This window comes from Trachinotus anak, unplaced genomic scaffold (assembly GCF_046630095.1).
Source record: "Trachinotus anak isolate AG129_WGS33_773 ecotype Australia unplaced genomic scaffold, CSIRO_AGI_Tana_v1 ptg000010l, whole genome shotgun sequence".
Lineage (NCBI taxonomy): Eukaryota > Metazoa > Chordata > Actinopteri > Carangiformes > Carangidae > Trachinotus > Trachinotus anak.
Genome location: NW_027273861.1, coordinates 9,158,039 through 9,176,015, shown reverse-complemented (window position 1 = coordinate 9,176,015; position 17,977 = coordinate 9,158,039). Strand labels below are relative to the sequence as shown.

General features: G+C 39.3%; 1 protein-coding gene across 2 annotated transcripts in view; it reads left to right on the top strand.

The window, feature by feature from the left end:
• mcf2l2 (MCF.2 cell line derived transforming sequence-like 2) overlaps positions 1-17,977 on the top strand; it is a 124,370-nt gene that overhangs the window by 85,553 nt on the left and 20,840 nt on the right. Inside the window, exons 26-30 of one of the 2 annotated variants that reach the window (XM_071487343.1) lie at positions 3,665-3,718; positions 4,740-4,776; positions 5,579-5,676; positions 10,279-10,374; positions 14,506-14,604. In XM_071487343.1, the coding sequence (XP_071343444.1) occupies positions 3,665-3,718; positions 4,740-4,776; positions 5,579-5,676; positions 10,279-10,374; positions 14,506-14,604 (384 nt within the window). The remainder of the gene's footprint in view (positions 1-3,664; positions 3,719-4,739; positions 4,777-5,578; positions 5,677-10,278; positions 10,375-14,505; positions 14,605-17,977) is intronic. The other variant, XM_071487344.1, reaches the window with a different exon arrangement.

Sequence of the window (17,977 nt, the reverse complement as noted above, 5' to 3'; positions counted from 1 at the left end):
TAGTCCAGGGCAGTGAGTGTGTGTGTGTGTGTGCGTCTATGTGTCTGTGTGCATGTGTAATTTACAACTGTGACTCCGTATGAGGAGGGTAGAGGAAAGACAGAGAGAGAGAGAATGAAATTGGACTGGGAAAAGGAGAACAGAGGAGGTGGAACCTGATGGATAAAGAAGGGGAGAGAGGGTTGGAATGATTCATGGTGGTTAAACGACTGACAGAGAGAGAGAAGAGAGGTTTTCAGGTTGGAGATGGAGGCTAAGAGGCAGCACAGAGGGAATGAAGGGAGACTTGAAGGCATGAACATGAAAGGAGGGAGGGGCAAGTGTGAGGATAAAGAAGGGTGGAGAAAAGGATGACAAAGGAACAGCAGTCATCTCAGCTCGGTGGGCTGGAGAGAGAAGGAGAAATGGTGCGAATGTGATGAGAAAGAGAAAAGAAGAAAAGATGGATTATAGTATGTACAATATACTAATGTAGGATATGTATGAAAACAACAGGCAGCATTTGAGTGTTTAGACAAAACAAAGTTCCACTTATGGTACTAGCCTCTGAAACTTAAAGCCATTTTTTTCTTTTGTCAATTTATGGTCAACGTAAGAATGTTCATCTCCATGACAACTGAGCACACTCGAGTGAAGGGAGATGAACATGAGATGTTGCTGAAAAAGATAGCGGGTGGACAATTTATTGAAGGTGTAAATCTATTTCCGAGGCCGAGAATGAACTTTCATGCCAGACTTGAGTTTTATTTTCATAGTTTTGGCCATCATTTCTATCAGTAATGATAATGTCGCACTCACCAAACTAATTGCTGAGATCTGTGGCGACATCACTACAAAGCAATGTGATTGGGCAAGGAACAAAAGTAGTGAGACGATCAACAGCCAACAGTGTAGCCAGATTATCTAAAATTGTAACAGACTGCTGGCATACACTGACAACACTGTGTATGCACAACTATGGGAAGCAGGGAAGAGAATGGATGTTTAGATCAGTAATAAAATGATTGTCTGTCTGCTTGGGATTCTTGTTTGATAAATACTTGAATTCATTTTATCTTTCCCTTAAGTCCAAAATTTTGAATTTTAGCATAGAATATGGGCCCAGGGGTGGAAGTTATTTTGCTGATATTGATATATATATATTGTTGTAAAACCAGCTCTCCGAAAAAAGAGAGAGAGCAAGGAAAAAGGAGAGAGGCATAGGCATGGAGACAGTGAGAGAGAGAAACAGAAAGTGTGGATGAGCAAAGAGAGAGTGCAAATGGAGAGAAGTGCAACTAAATCTAAGCTTTTAATATAGTTCTGAGAAATCTTGTGGTTAATGAGTGAAATGTATGGACCTCGAAAGCAAACTAGAATCTCTGGATGACAGTGTTAGCATTGATGCCATTGTGAAAGCCTGTCTCATACGTCAAGGTCCATTCATCTCCACTGTGTTGGGGTAGAGACAGATATCTCAGAGACAGACCAGTCAAAATCAGGCCCAAAAAACCCTATAGCCATCTGGTGGTTAGAGACCACTCAAGGTGTTTTTATGCCATTTTGGTGCCTGTGTAGGTTTGTGAACATATCAAACCTTACTCTTGTGAACAATCAAAATGTTATTTGGATGCTGCATCTCTGACTCTCAGGACTTGCCTCCTAAGCTTCTGAGACTTCTGACCACATTCTCTCACATCATTATGAATAACACAAACTAATGGATACTGCTTGACAAAGAGAACATGACATAGCACTTTATATCATATAATTATATAATTTTGTCAACGTTTTTGCATTGACACTGAAACTAAGTGTCATACTATACAGGGACTGTACTTGGCAACCTTATCATGTTATTATGGTATTCTGCGGTATTTAGAAAGCCTGAAGGTATGAAGGTATGTACCGTCAAAAACATATCCTCTTTTTTCTATTAACATGATAGAGAAAACTGGTGGAACAAGCAGGCAGCTGAGCTGAAAGACACAGGTGGGACTCCCTGTTTGATGAAATCTGAGGTTCAGATACAGTGATGAAAATGAGTCATCCAACACAGACAAAGCTATGTGCACTATTTACTCCAAGGAAGCTGTAGTGAAGCAGATAGCACATCACTGCACGCACCTCAATGTGACCAACCTTTATAAATAAAACATAGCAAGATCCATAATGAAAAAATAGCATATTGAATGGTTTCATGCTGACTCTGCATTTCTGCAACAGGTTCATTGGTTGCTTGGAACAAGAGGTGTCAAGCCAGATCATGCATAGAGCTTGGTATTTCACTTACGTGAGCTGTGCATTTGGGCAAAGCTTTGACTCTTTGTCTGCAGTTATGTTACTAGAGTCTTCTCTTGAGATTTCTTGTCAGACAGCAGAATCCTGTGTCAGGCCAGATTTGTTAATGTTGCATTTATGAAGCCTCTTGTTTAGATATGGGTTTGGTCTCTTAAGCTGATTCCCCAGTGACTTCAGTGTTCTGATGTTTCCCTCTTTCTTTCTAGAGCCAATAAAATCAGCTTACACAGTTGACACAGCAGTTTGGGCGATTTTAAGCTTGGAAATATCTTAAAAATGTTAGAGTGGAAGGAGGGGGAAGGATCAGAGAAGCTTCTAAGAGGAAAAGATGTCATCCTTTAATACAGCTCCAGAGGTCAGACACTGAAAATACAGCCTGAAACCCATAACCTTTCTTTTCTGGCTGATCAGAAAAACTGCAGGTTAGCTCTTTTTTTTATAACCCATCCTGTATTATTTGGCCTCCTTTGTAATTTAAAGCTCTTATATTTTAACACTTACTTATATCTGTACTATTCATGCCTCTATGAAATGAAATGAAATAAATCTGTAATGGTTAACAAAAAAATAGTCTTGATTGTCCCACCCATAGCAGATTTGCTGCGAGGCACAAGTAACCGTCCACATCAGGAAACACTCTGATTGGCTAATCACACATCTACTCACAAGGCAGGAGGCCATGGTAAACATGGCATGTATGTACACAAAATTCATGAACTCTTATTTGCTCGAAAGGCTGCCTAATTTATTTTTATCACAAAATGTGGACCATAATATACATCTGCAGCCATATTCACAGTTTATACTGCTCACCCAGCTCTGCACTGATCAGCACACATCTATCCGCCCTGACTCCTGCTTGCCCACTCACTCGGCTAGTTTACTGCTAGTACCGTTTGGCTGCACACTGCCATTTAAACACTAATGGAACCTAAAACTGTCAACACTGCCCAAATGGTGAAATCTTTGCTCTTCAACACAACTACGAAACTTTCTGTCCTTGACATACACTTATAAGCAAAAGTTTGTCTACATTGTCTTACCTATAGCCAAAACATGTCAGTTAAATAAAGTTCTTGTTTACTACAAGTGTTGCTGGAGTTTTGACCTCTTTGACCTTGGAAGTAGGTGAAGATCAAATTTTATTGGCTTGTAAAGCTGCAGGGCTGTCTTGTTTTTGAGGGGCTAGAGGAATGGCAGTTATAAGCAACTTCATTATTTCACAGCTTCTATTTACATATCTGAGTTTATAAAAAAACAAAAAAAACATATTCATAACCCATAATATGCGACCTTTAATATCTTGACCTGTGTAATGACCTTGTGCTATTGTAGGTATTAGCTTCTATCTTGTCCTGTGTCCTTCATGTCCTGTGCAATACAGATTCAACAGGAGCAGACACTAATATAGGGACACAGAGGATTACAAACCTGAAAGGTAACATGAAGTTTTCGACCTGTAGTTGTGTTATGGAGCTGTTGTTAAGTGTGTGGGGCCATGCTTTGTCTGTCTTGTTCACACACGAGGGTACACATGTGCTTGCACATTCACTCACGCGACCCAATACACATTTCAGCCAGTGGTTTCACACTGTCCCACTGACCTACAGGGGGCAGTAATGCACCGAGATAAACAACCAATAATGCCAGCAAAGGCAGGATTGAAGACGATTAGCTAGTAAACATTTGATATACACAACAGGAGGTTTCAAACTTTTAAAGTACCCATAGTATGCTTTTGTTATGCTTTCCTTTAGTTTGCATACAGCTTTTTGTGCATGCAAAAGGTCTAGCATGTGCACAGCTAAGTTATTCTCTACTATAGAAAACGCTATGGTGTAGATCTACTGTACAGTCATTTGGCAACAGAAGAATTTTACTAGCAATGTTAGCTTCAGTATTTCCTGATGGCAGATGTTTTATACTCCAGTCGGCATTTTAGCGCATTTTAGAAACATTTTTGTATATGGATGGTGAGTGATGTTCATGCTCCCCCCTCACACAGTCCAGATTGGATTCGGGCTCGAACATGCCAGATGGATCAATTATGTTACTTCGTTTTAATTACTAATTAATTTATTTACTGTTTGGTCTCACCTCCACATTGGGAAGAGGATTAGGCAGTGCCTGCAAGTGCTGCCTGCGCTGAAGCTCAGTAGGCTTGCAGAACTTTGGCCCGTCAGAAGAAAGTGGGCTCTTAAGGAGCCCTGAGCTTATATTGTCTGTTTCATCCAGCATAACAGGCATTTTGAGATAAATAAGGCCTTTTTTTAAAACTGTGAATCCAGCAAAGCTTCTGTAGTGGAGTCCCAGAATAAAAATACAGAGCTAGATATGAGCATAATAGGTCCCTTTAAAAAAAAAAAAAATGTTTCATGAAGAAGGAAATGCATGAATCACATTTGTTTATATTCTCATTTGATGCACAGTAAAATTTAATTTCTCTGTTGTGTTCACAGAAGCCAGCCAGCTCAACATCTACGGAGCACCAATGAGGTGAGCAACCAACTTCATTTCATAAACTACAACATGACATAATGTCTCCTCTCAGCACACTAAAAGGCTGAAATAGGGGCTAAAACATTAACGTGCTAGTCTCAAAGCTTTTTATTTTAATAAATGTCTGTTAAGTCACTATCTATCACCAAATGAGGTAACACAATAGTGATTGAGCCCACTGATAACAGTATTGCAATATACTGTGCATTCAGAAAGTATTAAGATATTTTTTCCCATTTTGTTATGTTGCAGCCTTATACCAAAATCCTTTGTCTTCATTTTTTCCCTCGTCAGTCTAGAGTCAATGAACTATAATGATAAAGTGAAAACAGAATTTTAGAAGTTTTTACAATATTTTTAAAAAGGCTAAAAAAGGCATATCACTTACCACTATCATTCATCAAAAAGGAATCAGGAGAATATGATAAACGTCATCTTCAGCATCTTTTTTTACAGCAGATCAGTTTGAAATATTTCTGCAGGTGACAGGCTCAACACCTCCAACCTCTCAGCAATAACCAACGCCTTTCACTTTTGTTACCAAACTCATGCCTTGTGTACCATAAAATCAGATCAATGGAGAATAGCCAATTATTGGCTGACTTCTTCCAAATCAGCAAGGACTGAAATCTTCAAGTTTGCCATTTGCACCTACAGATTTTGCACTTTGTAGTCAGAACATCCCATATTAGAACATCAGACAGCGGAGAAGGGAATGGTGGGAAATCAAGTTGCTGACATTCCGCTTCAGCCATTTCATTGGCTTACAACAATTTCACCTGTCCCTCTGCTCCAATAGGAATGTGCGGAAGTTGGCACTGAGACAGTCTGATTCATCAAGTCCAGAGTCCGGCTTCAGGAGGACCAACCCCAGCCCTAATATGAGACAGAAGAGAGGTGAGAGGTCATTTGTTGACTTAGAACAGACTTCAACCAAAATAAATTATTTATAAATATTTTTTTAGTCCTGCAAAAGCATCTCAACTTTCATCACCTCCTGGAGAAAGTAAAGTAAATTGAAAATGGGAAATGAAGTGTGAACCAATAAGTTTTTGATTGTTGAGTTTGCTTTGGCACAATGTGAAAAGAAATACAAGGCCAGGTGAGGCAGCACATGCAGACACACAAAGAAGAATTAGCAAAGAGGGACTCTGGGAGGTGATGTTAGTTTTTTTCTCATTTTGTCTGACAGCCAAGAGTACCAGTCAGACAATACATCATATATCACTGATTAAGAGGGTAGAGAGGAAAGGTTGCATAGAAATTGGGTAACAGAGGACTATTATACAAGTAACAGGAGAACCTACTGCTACCATAGTATTAAAACAGCTTTGAGCTTTACAGATGTATTTTAGTATCTCTTACTAACAATTGAGACGGCAAACTATTTTAGAGTCAGTGTATTTAGCATGAGGAGTAAGAGGAAAGCAAAAATATAAAGTACCCTATAATTAACTCAGTTGCCAGTTTATTAGCAGAGTTTGACCCAGGACCCCAGAACCCCCTGCACCCAACTGTTCCCCATAACATTTAGTTAAAACTCAATTATGTTTGCATTGGTTTCATCATTAGAGAGCTGTACTCAGTGTTAAAGGTCACACCAGCAAATTTCACAGCAAAATCCATTAATTCCAGTGGAACCACAGTGATTAGAGGATTGACTCCCATGGCTGAATTAAATCTGCACAAATGTTGTGCACCAAGTTCAACTTTGTTGAACTAACAGCAAGCTGTGATAACGATGCTAACGATGGTAACTGAAAGCCAGAGAGTCCAGAGCAGTGGTTATACAGTAGCTGTACACACTGAGACACCAAGCCAGAACTTAACAATTTACACGTTCTATATTATGCTCAAAAGAAGGTCTAAGTATCCCTAGCACATACAAAATTTGTCTGCATTTTTTCTCCACTCATCCATGCTCTCACTCAAAATTAGCTTTACACACACACACACACACACACACACACACACACACAAACACACCTCTTCCAATCACCACTGCTAGAATGAAGGTAAAGGTTAAGGACAGTTGAAAGCAGTTGTTGTTTTTGGTCTCACCCCTCAAATGGGTGTGCGGTCACTATTATAAAACCAACTGTCGGAACCTATACCTGTCTCCTCGCATCCATTCACACCTCCTACTCTGTCTCTCTCTTCCACCTCTGTCTCTTTCACTCGCACTTTGTTTATCTCCCTCTCTTCTGTCACCATTCCTGCCACTTTTTTCTCCAGTCCTCTCTGTACTTCATCCACTGCTCTGTGTTCTTCTTTCCAACTCTATTTCTCCTCTCTGCCATTCTGTCCTTTTTAAAAGTTCTTTTTTATTTTCTCCTTTTTTAGAATGATTAACCCTATAATGCCAAATGCATCAAATTTGATACAAGCATTTCTGAGACGTATTGTATCACCTTATGGTAAAAACTTCACTCAAAACCCTCTTGTATCCAATCTGATACTTGTCTTCCAACCCCTGGTGGATACCTTTATCACTACAACAATTCAAACACAGTAAATGGGACAATCCAAGTTGGCCACCTTCAGATAGTTCCCAACTCACTGGATCAAGGTAAAGAAAATTGCGATTTTTACGATTTTCCAGTGACATTTTCTTTGAAATTTTTAGTAATATTCTAACATGAACACTTAATCTATTGAAGCAAGTTACAATTACATAATTTTTTGCATTTTAGTATGTAGTAAAATCGTGTATAAAATTTGGAAAAACCTATATGCAAATAATTTTTTGTAATTTTTTTTTTCAAATTTTGTGAAAGGGCCAAATAAAGGTTCCAGATTCAAGAAATCAGAATTTTCTGTCCATTATTTCTGGGGTCAGGCATTACAGGGTTAATAGTGTAACATGAAAAAGTTAATATTGATGGGCTTTATCACTTCTATTATTATTCTTTGTCTTACTCCTATTTGGGGGATTGTCTCGCTCTAGGTTTTAGTTCCCATAATGCTTTGGGAGATGTAAACAAGAACTTAGAAACTGTCATATATTCAGTCTGTTCTTTTTTCAGGCTATATTTATTTAATATTTTTGCGAAATTAGCACCATTAAAGGCATGCTGCATTATCTAATGACATTTCAGGTGACAACTGTCACTATATTATTTTGATACAAAAGAAAACTTAAAGATCTGAATATTCTCAGGAAAGTTACAGAATTATAAGGAGAGTGTTTTTTTTCCTACAATTTATAAATCAATATATGGATGTTTATTAACAAAGAACATCACATACCTGGAGATCATGATATTCCTGGAAAATTTAAGTTTGGCTAAATCTAAAAATATGTGTATCATGTCTGTGTGTTCAGAAGAAGTGTGATTCTTGAGACAAATTGTTTCAGTCAAGCACTAAAGGTTTTAATGCACATGACTTGCCTCCATGAGCTGTGTCACAGCAATTACTGCTGCAACTGTGCTGGTAAGCAGGCCAAATCAGGAAGCTCGGCACACCAGGATTTGGGCAGTTTATCCCATTTTTCCTGGCGGATCCTCTCAAGCTCCGTCAGATTGGATGCAAAGTGTCTATGAAGTGCCATCTTCAGGTCTCTCAACAGATGTCCTTTAGGGTTTATATCTGGGCTTTGGCTGGGCCACTCAGGGACAGTCTTAGGCTTGTCCCAAAGACTACAGCGTTGTCTTGGTGGTATGCTTCAAGTCATTGTCGTGCTGAAAAGTGAAAAGCCCCAGTCTCAGGTCATGTGCACTATGGACCAAATTTCTTCAAGGACCTCTGTATATAGCTGCATTCATCCTTCCCTCAATTGTGACCAGTCACTCTGTCCCTGCCACTGAGAAGCCCCCCCATAGCATGATGTTGCCACAACCATGTTTCTCTGTAGGGATGGTATTAGCCAGGTAATGAGGAGTGCCTGGTGTTCACCAGAAATCGTGTTTGGAGTTCTGCCTAAAAAGAAAAACTTTTTTCCTCACACTCTGAGTCTTTTAAATACAGTTTGGCAAACTCCAAGCAGGCTGTCATGTGCCTTTAACTCAAAATGGCTCCCGTCTTGTCACTCTACCACAAAGGCCTGATTGCTGTAGTCTTGCTGAGATGATTATCCTTCCAGCAGGCTCTTCGATCTCTGCAGAGGACTTCCGAAACTCTTACAGTGATGGTTGGCTTCTTGGTCACCTCCCTGACAAAGGCTCCTCTTGCCGGTTACTTGGTTTGGCCAGACAGCCAACTCTGGGAAGAGTCCTGGTGGTTCCAAACTTCATTTTGATCTCATCTACACACCTGTAAAATTTCACGACTATATCTTGCACAGTTGTGACGCTATTGCGGTGACAAATATCTGTCCACTGACAGACAGACAAATACACCTGCCAAACCACCTCTGTGTTACTTCCTGCTACAGTAGGTGCCTCAGGACCACATCATGCCATGATGACACACACACACACACTTACAAGGTGAAAATAATACCACCCCTGCTATCACAGCTGTTAACTATTCTGTGTGCACACATGTTCCAGGACTGGGTTCCCTTCAACGACCCGAGTCTGCACTCTAAAGTATAGGATGAGAGATTTGTGTGAATATGTCCCTTCTGTGCTGCTGACAAGCTGCTACTTCTTCTCTTCATAGCTATAGTTATGTGTATATATGCTTTCTTCACCAAAACCCTGATTTATTCTCTCTCACATTCCTCAACAGTTGGGTATTCTTGGGCAGCTCCAAAAAGCTCGTAAATGGATCTTTAATTAAGAATTTTCTTTTAAATAAAACTCTGGATTGAAAAATAACCAGACCTAATAACATTTTTAACACCTTCTGTCTCCCTTTCCTTTTGGCCTGGGTATAGAAACTCAGTACTTTTACTACCATTACTAGTATATTAGCAATGTTAGCATTCAGCATGAAAAAAGTATGAAAACTTGACATTGACTGTTTGCTTAAAGTCTTAGGCTTGTTTAGCTTTTCTTTTATTAGATATTTCCTGATCTTAAGAAAACTGTTAGGACAGTTTATGTTTTATTTGGACAGTGTAAACAGTTTTAACTCTGTAGACACTGAGACATTTTCTCAATAAGAAAATATGAGACTTTGATATACTGACCATAGATTACACCGTTTGCTAAAGTACTTAAAACCAGTCACATCACAGAAACTATTTCTATATAGCTATTTCAAATCAAACACATGGGAGCTCTCAAAGATTTTCCAACAGCAGGGTTGCTTAAGTGCTCCTTCAGAGGAAACCTTTAAGAGTTGGCAAATAGAGTGATAGCTCCACAGTTACAGCCTTAAACATAAAGAGCTCTTGTACATTAACACAGTAACAAAACAATTAAATAAAGCGTGGAACAACGTTCTAAGCTAGGATTTTTATTTACCAAAAAAAGTATTGCTTTGATTTTTGTACTGAAAATCAGTTATGTTGCCATCGATATACAACATTTTCAAACAATGGTCAAGGCCTACTCTTACTCATCTTTTCCTGCTCTACTAACTCCAGCTCCCTCTTGCTTTCCCACTCAGTTGATGCTTCCACCAGCCAATCAGGCAACTCGGCTGCTAACGCTAGGAAACGCTTCACGTTGCAGGGACTTTCCAACAGGAGGTCTCTTCCAGCAGGTAATAGTGTCACGTTGGAACATCAAGTGCTCGCTTACGCCGCCTTCATTACTGGCATCGTTGTGAACACCGGCGTCCTCATTGTCTGCTTTGTTCTCGCTGTCTGTCAATACTGTCATGCTACTCTTCATCATAATGACAATCATGCTGAACACCACCACCATCTATCCTGTCTCAGTCCTTTTATATACAGTTTCCACTCTTCTGTCTCACAACTGCTGTTGTCCTTTCCTTTTTTCCTGTAAATGTTATATAAATTTCTGTGTTAGTATCTCTCTGCACATCCAAGTGCTTGTGGTCTCTCAGCATAATAAAGGCCACATCTCCCTCTAATCCCCCTTTCTCTGCTTTTATCTGTTCATGTCAGTATCATCTGTATCTGCCGACATTACAACAAGGAAACTTTTTTTTATTTAAAGAGAGGGACAGGGCACTGTTGAAGAGATGGGATTTGAAGACAAGGAGACAGCAGGTGATAAACAGAGAGACAGGCAAGACTAAATTCTGTGTGGCAGTGCTGCGCTAAATGCCACCCTTTAATATTCAAGCCCTCTTGACATTTGGAAGCATATTAACATTTTTGTTGGAGGATGAACCTTCCAGGTTCTGTTTTCCATGTTGTAGCAGTCCAGCCAGTCTTCAAGCCACACATACCCCTACTGAGACTGATATGTGAGGTGTGGAGTCAGGTAATGGACTCAGTTGACTAATCAAAAATGAAGTTGAATATCCGTAAATTCTCAAACATTAGCCTTTATTCATATCTCCCTATACCAGTGGTTGTCACAACCAGGCTAGGACTCAGGACGCAGATGCAGGATTGTTTCAATAAAAGTCTTTATTGCAAAATCAGATTTGAATCCTCCGAGACCAAGTAACAGAAGGCTAAGAAATTTAGCTCTTATAATTTCCTATGGGAGAAGCGTGGCTACAAAAGGTACAAAAATAATAATCGCTCCACTAACGGAGGAAAACACAAAAGATGAAAACGTTAACTAGAAACAGAAAATCACTCCCGCTACGGAGGCAAAAGAAATAACAAAAGAAGTCGAACAAACAAAAACTCTCCTGAAAACTGGAGGCACTACGCTATGAGACTTACAACAGAAAAGCACTCACCTAGGAGGAAGCTGAACATAAACCAAATGGTACTGGATACAGGCCTGAGACGAGACTGTGGTTGGCTAGGGTGACCGCACGCAGACATCGACAAAGACGACACACTGGCACAAGACAAAGGGAGACGCAGACTCTTATACACATGGTAACAAGGGACAGGTGGAAACACTCAACAGCCAATCAGACCAAGTCACACGAGGAAGGGCAAGTGACCTGAAACGAGAGGAGAGTTACCTTTCAAAATAAAACGGGAAATGACAAGACAAGGCATGGAGACAGGACAAAAACCCAACTTGACCTCACCGCGGTGTGACAGTGGTTATCAAACTTTTTCACATCAAGGACCCCTAAACAGACACAAATTAGACCATGGACCCCCGTTTGATATGATTTTGTTCCAGGGCTTCCCATCTCTGAAGATTTTTGCTTATTACAGAAAGAATTTGAAACCCAGGACCAAAATACTCATATAATCTGTCATTGTGTTACTGATGGATGGAATGGTAGTGAAAATGAATTATTCCCCTTTTCGCTGGGAAACACTGAAGGTCTCCATGCCCCACTTTGAAAATCACTGCCTTATACAATAAACACTCAATAGTTTACTCAGTAGTGAGCAGTAAATTAAGATTTCAGACACTTACTTAAAATTATCAAATGCGTCATCACTCACAGCTCCTGAGTCACCAAATTCTTTTCACATCTACAAAATGCAGTGCATTGCATTGTGGGATTGTTCGCAGAAAGTTGTGTCGTTGTGGGTTTTTTGTGGGACTTATTTACTGGATAAATTTATACACTGAAATAGCAGACAGTGAATGTCCTATCTAGTCAAGAGGGCATGATTTCAGACATAGGCCAGGCATTTATTGAAATCAGGCCTATATTAGAGAAAGGTATTTATTATGCAATTCCTTTATTATGAATATATTTGAGTAAGATCTCTGTTTTCTGATCTGCTCCCGTTATAATTAGTTCTTTCACAGACAAGCCTTTATTACTTATTTTCTGTATTATTCATTTATTGTTTTTTGAGTATAACAGAGCTGAGACATTCAAAACACTGTGGTGATCTTGGTTTCTCTAGAAATACTGTTTCGGTTAGCATAAATATATAAATACTATAGAACAGTATCTGTATTTTAAAAGTCAAACTCAGAGCAGCAGATTGGTGTGTATAACATGGCTATATGTATATACATGGCTGTTGTTGTGCTTTTGGACTTAATATAAATGTACATGAGGCTGAATTTATCCTATGAGCCATTACAGTGCAGGCAATTTCAAGATGCAGTTAGCTGAATTAATATATACAGTTGTTAGCATATGACCAAGGCATCATATTAAATGGGAGTAATACTGCTGTTAAAGCAGTGGAAAATATGCTCATGGTTTTTAGATTCATGGCATCCTAACAAGTACCAGCCTCCTCGCTGTGCAGGAAGCAGCTTGGTTTATGGGAAATGTGGTCCTCAAGGCTCATTAATTTTGCCTCCTCTTTTTATATTGTTCTAAATAACTCTTTATCATCAAGAAAAACAATTTCCTTTCTATTCTTATAGACTGAATTCATGACGCCACCATCTATTGGTGTTATTGTGCTGTGACAGTCGATAACCAGACGATACATAACTGTATATTGTTCTCGTCCAAACTTTAAGTATAAACTCAAACTTATAAAATTTTGGTCTGCAATGAGTACAATAGCTACACAGACAGTCATACAAGGTACGCATACAGTCCTGAGCACTACCCTGAGCGATGAATGTGCAGTCTGGTGTATGAGATGGAAATCAATGCTGAATCGATGGCAGGTGTCCTCCAGCTGAATAGACTCATCATTAACAGGAGTGCTCTCTGTAGCTCCCTGTGCTTCATTGCTTCGTATGCCCACTCAATAAGTTCAGCACGTCAGTTCACTGAAGAATGGACTGAGATCAAGGGCCACTCTGTCTGCTGGGTCCTGTGACACGCAAGCTCTCTGACATTAGCTATTTTATAAAACTTTATCACATCATTCCAACTCAGCAGTGAGCAAGAGTTGGAGGTCAACTTACAGTTAACCTTCAGTATTAAAGTCATTGACATCAAGGCCATTCAATCAATGGACATCCTAACATCCTTTAAAGTGAGTTGAGGCACTTCCACTGTTGTGTTGCATCATGTACAATGAGACGTCCATACTGAAAATAAACATTTACTCAATTTGTGATGGCTGACAGCTATTTATGTAAAGTCTTGTACCTAGTCAGTGTTATGTGAATGCCCCTTTGACCTTACTAACATGCACAGACCATAACATCTGAACAATATCTGTGAATAAGTTGTTTATTGTAGTTTGTGAAAGACTCACATTATTCTTTAATTGTCTTTAAGCAGTCATCTGCTTGATTCTGTCTAACATGTCTTATTAAGAAAAAGACATGCTGTGATGTACAGGATGAAAGGTCAACATCACCATTATGACACATACTGATCCTGTACTGACATAATGACAAATGCGATATTTGTTGTTTTTTGAGGCACTTTAACCTCTTAACATTTTCCAATAGTCAGTCTGTGTTTTTGTGTTGCTTTCCTTCACATTATTTCATGCATTCCCCACTTCCTCTTTCCATTTGCCTGAGCTGCTGTTATGTGTAATGGATTTCATTTGTAAGTCTCATTTATAGCAATTTGCAACATTTGATTGCTGCTCAGTAGATAAATTATTGTTAGAAATAGCTGATGTGATACTTACACTGCTTATAGTAAGTAGTGGTAATATCATCTTTTTACTTTTAAAAGCTGTGTGTTTTGATGTGGCAAGGAACTGCATATTAAAGCAATAACTTTTTCCCTTCCTTTATTATATTCTTTTCTTTTCTTTATTTTTTTCTTCTTTTATGTTTTTTTACGTTCTGAGTAACACCCCATCCTCTGCTTCTTCATTTTTTTCACCCTTTCCTTCCCTTTGTTCTTTTTGTCTCTTTCCATGACTCTTCCTGCTTCCTTATCCCTTTCCGCCTGTAGAGCCTGCTGCTAAGGAGGCAGAGGTCCCCCGCCGCTTCTCTCTCACTTCTTCTCTTGCCTCCTCTTCTTCCTCCTCCTTCGCGACACGGCGCACAAAAGGTACCTGATCAGCTGCCTCCAGTTTTTGCTCTTTCAATATTTTCTTGCTTTTCCACTTTCATTTTCTTTTCTGTTTACATTCACTACTCTCACACAGTCACACACACAGCAAACTACACGGACTTGTACAGCTCAGCAGGATGAAGTGTAATTACTACTCTGCATTGCTTGATAGACTTATTCAGTGGTTCAGTGCTGAATGAAAAGGTGGGTTAATTCAGACTTTCACTCAGATTATTATAATGCAAAGAAAGCTCAGTTCAAATAAAATTATACTATACTGTTTCCTTAAAGTCCAACTGGAATTAAATTGCATATTTTTCTATCATTATCATACACATCTCTGTAAATTGGATGCCCTCCACTGTCTTTTAAGAAAAAAATCTGTATCCAAAAGGGAGAAATCCTCTCTGTGCATGTACCAGAATGCTGTTTCTCTGGTTATGCAGATCAGCTTTGCCAGAATTATTGTACTTAAATGCAGCTATTGTACATTTAAATCCCTACTGCAGCACACCTGTAATCAAATTTGCAACCTATATCGCACTGTTGACAAAATACGCATTTGTGTTCACCGAGCTGACTGCTTCAACTACAAGCCAGTGTGACTGTGCAGGATAAAAAACACACTGTGCATCATAGCTTGGAAGAAAATAGCTTACATGTTATTTTTGTAAATTAATGAGGATATATGTTCAGCACAAACAAAATAATTTGATACTACAGTGGAGGAAATAATTATTTGATCCCTCACTAATTTTGTAAGTTTGCCCACTGACATAGAAGCGAACAATCTGTAATTTTAAAAGTAGGTTCCTTTTTACAACGAGAAACAGAATATCAAAAAGAAAATTCAGAAAACCACATTATATAAAAGATATAAATCGATTTGCATTTCATTGAGTGAAATAAATATTTGATCCCCTGCCAACATTAACAATTCTGGCTCCCACAGACTGGTTAAATACTCCTACTCCTTAGACACACCAAAAAAAACTTGTTACCTGCAGCAAAGACACCTGTGTCAATCAGTCACCTGTATAAAAGACACCCATCCATGCAATCAGACTCCAACCTCTCCACCATGGGCAAGACCAAAGAGCTGTCTAAGGACATCAGAGACAAGATTGTAGACCTACACAAGGCTGGATTGGGCTACAAGACCATAGGCAAGAAGCTGGGTGAGAAAGAGACAACTGTTGGTGCAATTATTCGAAAATGGAAGAAACACAAAATGACCATCAATCGACCTCGTTCTGGAGCTCCACGCAAGATCTCACCTCGTGGCGTATCACTGATCATGAGAAATCAGCCAAGAACTACACGGGAGGAGCTTGCTAATGATCTCAAGGCAGCTGGGACCACAGTCACCAAGAAAACCATTGGTAACACACTACACCGTAATGGATTAAAATCCTGCAGTGCCCGCAAGGTCCCCCTGCTCAAGAAGGCACATGTACAGCCCCGTCTGAAGTTTGCCAATGATCACCTGAATGATTCAGAGAAGTCTTGGGAGAAAGTGCTGTGGTCAGATGAAACCAAAATCAAGCTCTTTGGCATCAACTCAACTTGCCGTGTTTGGAGGAAGAAAAATACTGACTATGACCCCAAGAACACCGTCCCCAAAGTCAAGCATGGAGGTGGAAACATTATGCTTTGGGGCTGTTTCTCTGCTAAGGGGACAGGATCCTGAGTGACAACCTTCTTCCCTCCACCAGGGCACTGAAAATGGGTCGTGGATGGGTCTTCCAGCACGACAATGACCCAAAACATACGGCCAAGGCAACAAAGGAGTGGCTCAAAAAGAAGCATATTATGGTAATGGAGTGGCCTAGCCAGTCTCCGGACCTTAATCCCATAGAAAATCTGTGGAGGGAGCTGAAGCTTCGAGTTTCGAAGCGACAGCCTCGAAACCATAAGGATTTGGAGATGATTTGCAAAGAGGAGTGGACCAAGATTCCTCCTGATATGTGCACAAACCTGGTAATTAACTACAAGAAACGTCTGACCTCTGTGCTTGCCAACAAGGGTTTTGCCACCAAGTACTAAGCCATGTTTTGCCAGGGGATCAAATACTTATTTCACTCGATAAAATGCAAGTCTGTTTATGTCTTTTATTTAAAGTGATTTCCTGGATTTTCTTTTTGATATTCTATCTCTCACTATTTGAATAAACCTACCATTAAAATTATAGACTTTTGTTTTTGTTTGTTTCTTTGTCAGTGGGCAAACTTACAAAATCAGCGAGGGATCAAATAATTATTTCCTCTACTGTATATGAAACCAAAGCTGTTCTGTGAATCTCAACACTTCGTACATAGGGCTAAATTATCATACAAATATAATAATTCTCACACCAGGCAATACCAGACATGAAAACAGCTGCAAACGATTAGCCACAGGACACATAAGCTTTGCTCATGTCTCCCTTCTAGCAACAAGCATGAGCATGTCCTGCATATTAGCTTGCTAAAATAGCTACAAAATAGCCATCCACTGAGAAGTGCACTGCTGATGTGAGTTTGCAGACTAAGGAGCTAATTAGCCGGTTCGCTGTAACAAATTCAACAGTTTTAAAACTTGCCTGCAAATGATAGCACCAACTAGTTCAGATGCTAAATGATGTGGTCCTTATTCTTAAGTGTCGCTGCTAATAGCATGCTGCACGTCCTTGGATTGTAAGCTAAAAGCAAGTTAGTTTACATTATGTTCTGGTACGCCTGATGGCTCAGCCATCAATCAAAAAGGAGAATTTCTGATATGTATTCAAAGACCCCTTTTCTTTTTTTCATACATCAAAAAAGTGGGGTGATAAATAAAAATTAATGTGATTGACTCCAAAAAATGGCTAACTGTGATTTCTGTTACTATTTGAAGATAACATCCTCATACAGTTTACATTGGTAAGGTTTATGCAGTAGCCTACACCAGGATAAATGCTAAGAACTGTTTTATATTAATTTCGTGGTAGAAAAATGTGTCAATGTGTTACCACCAAACATAATCAAAAGATGAGAAAATGGTGTTCAGGTGGGTTTACCCCTCAATTCATGCAATTTCACTCATTCTCAGGCCAGTAACACAGACTCAGACTGAATCTATAGTCAGATCATTGTGTATCTGCAGACATGTATAGAGCCATTTTCTTATAACCTTCTCTCCATTTACTGCTAGCTCGAAATTTATGAGATGCGCAGATAAAGTCAAGCCTTTGCTGAGAATCAAAACAATATTAAAGGGAAAAAAAAGCAGCAAATGACTAGACTTACATATTATTTTTAAAAAGCATCAGGAAATAAGAATTTTGATAAGCTGACATTTGGAACGTAGGGTGACATTCAAAGTGGCAATATAAATACAATTTACTGTAGGA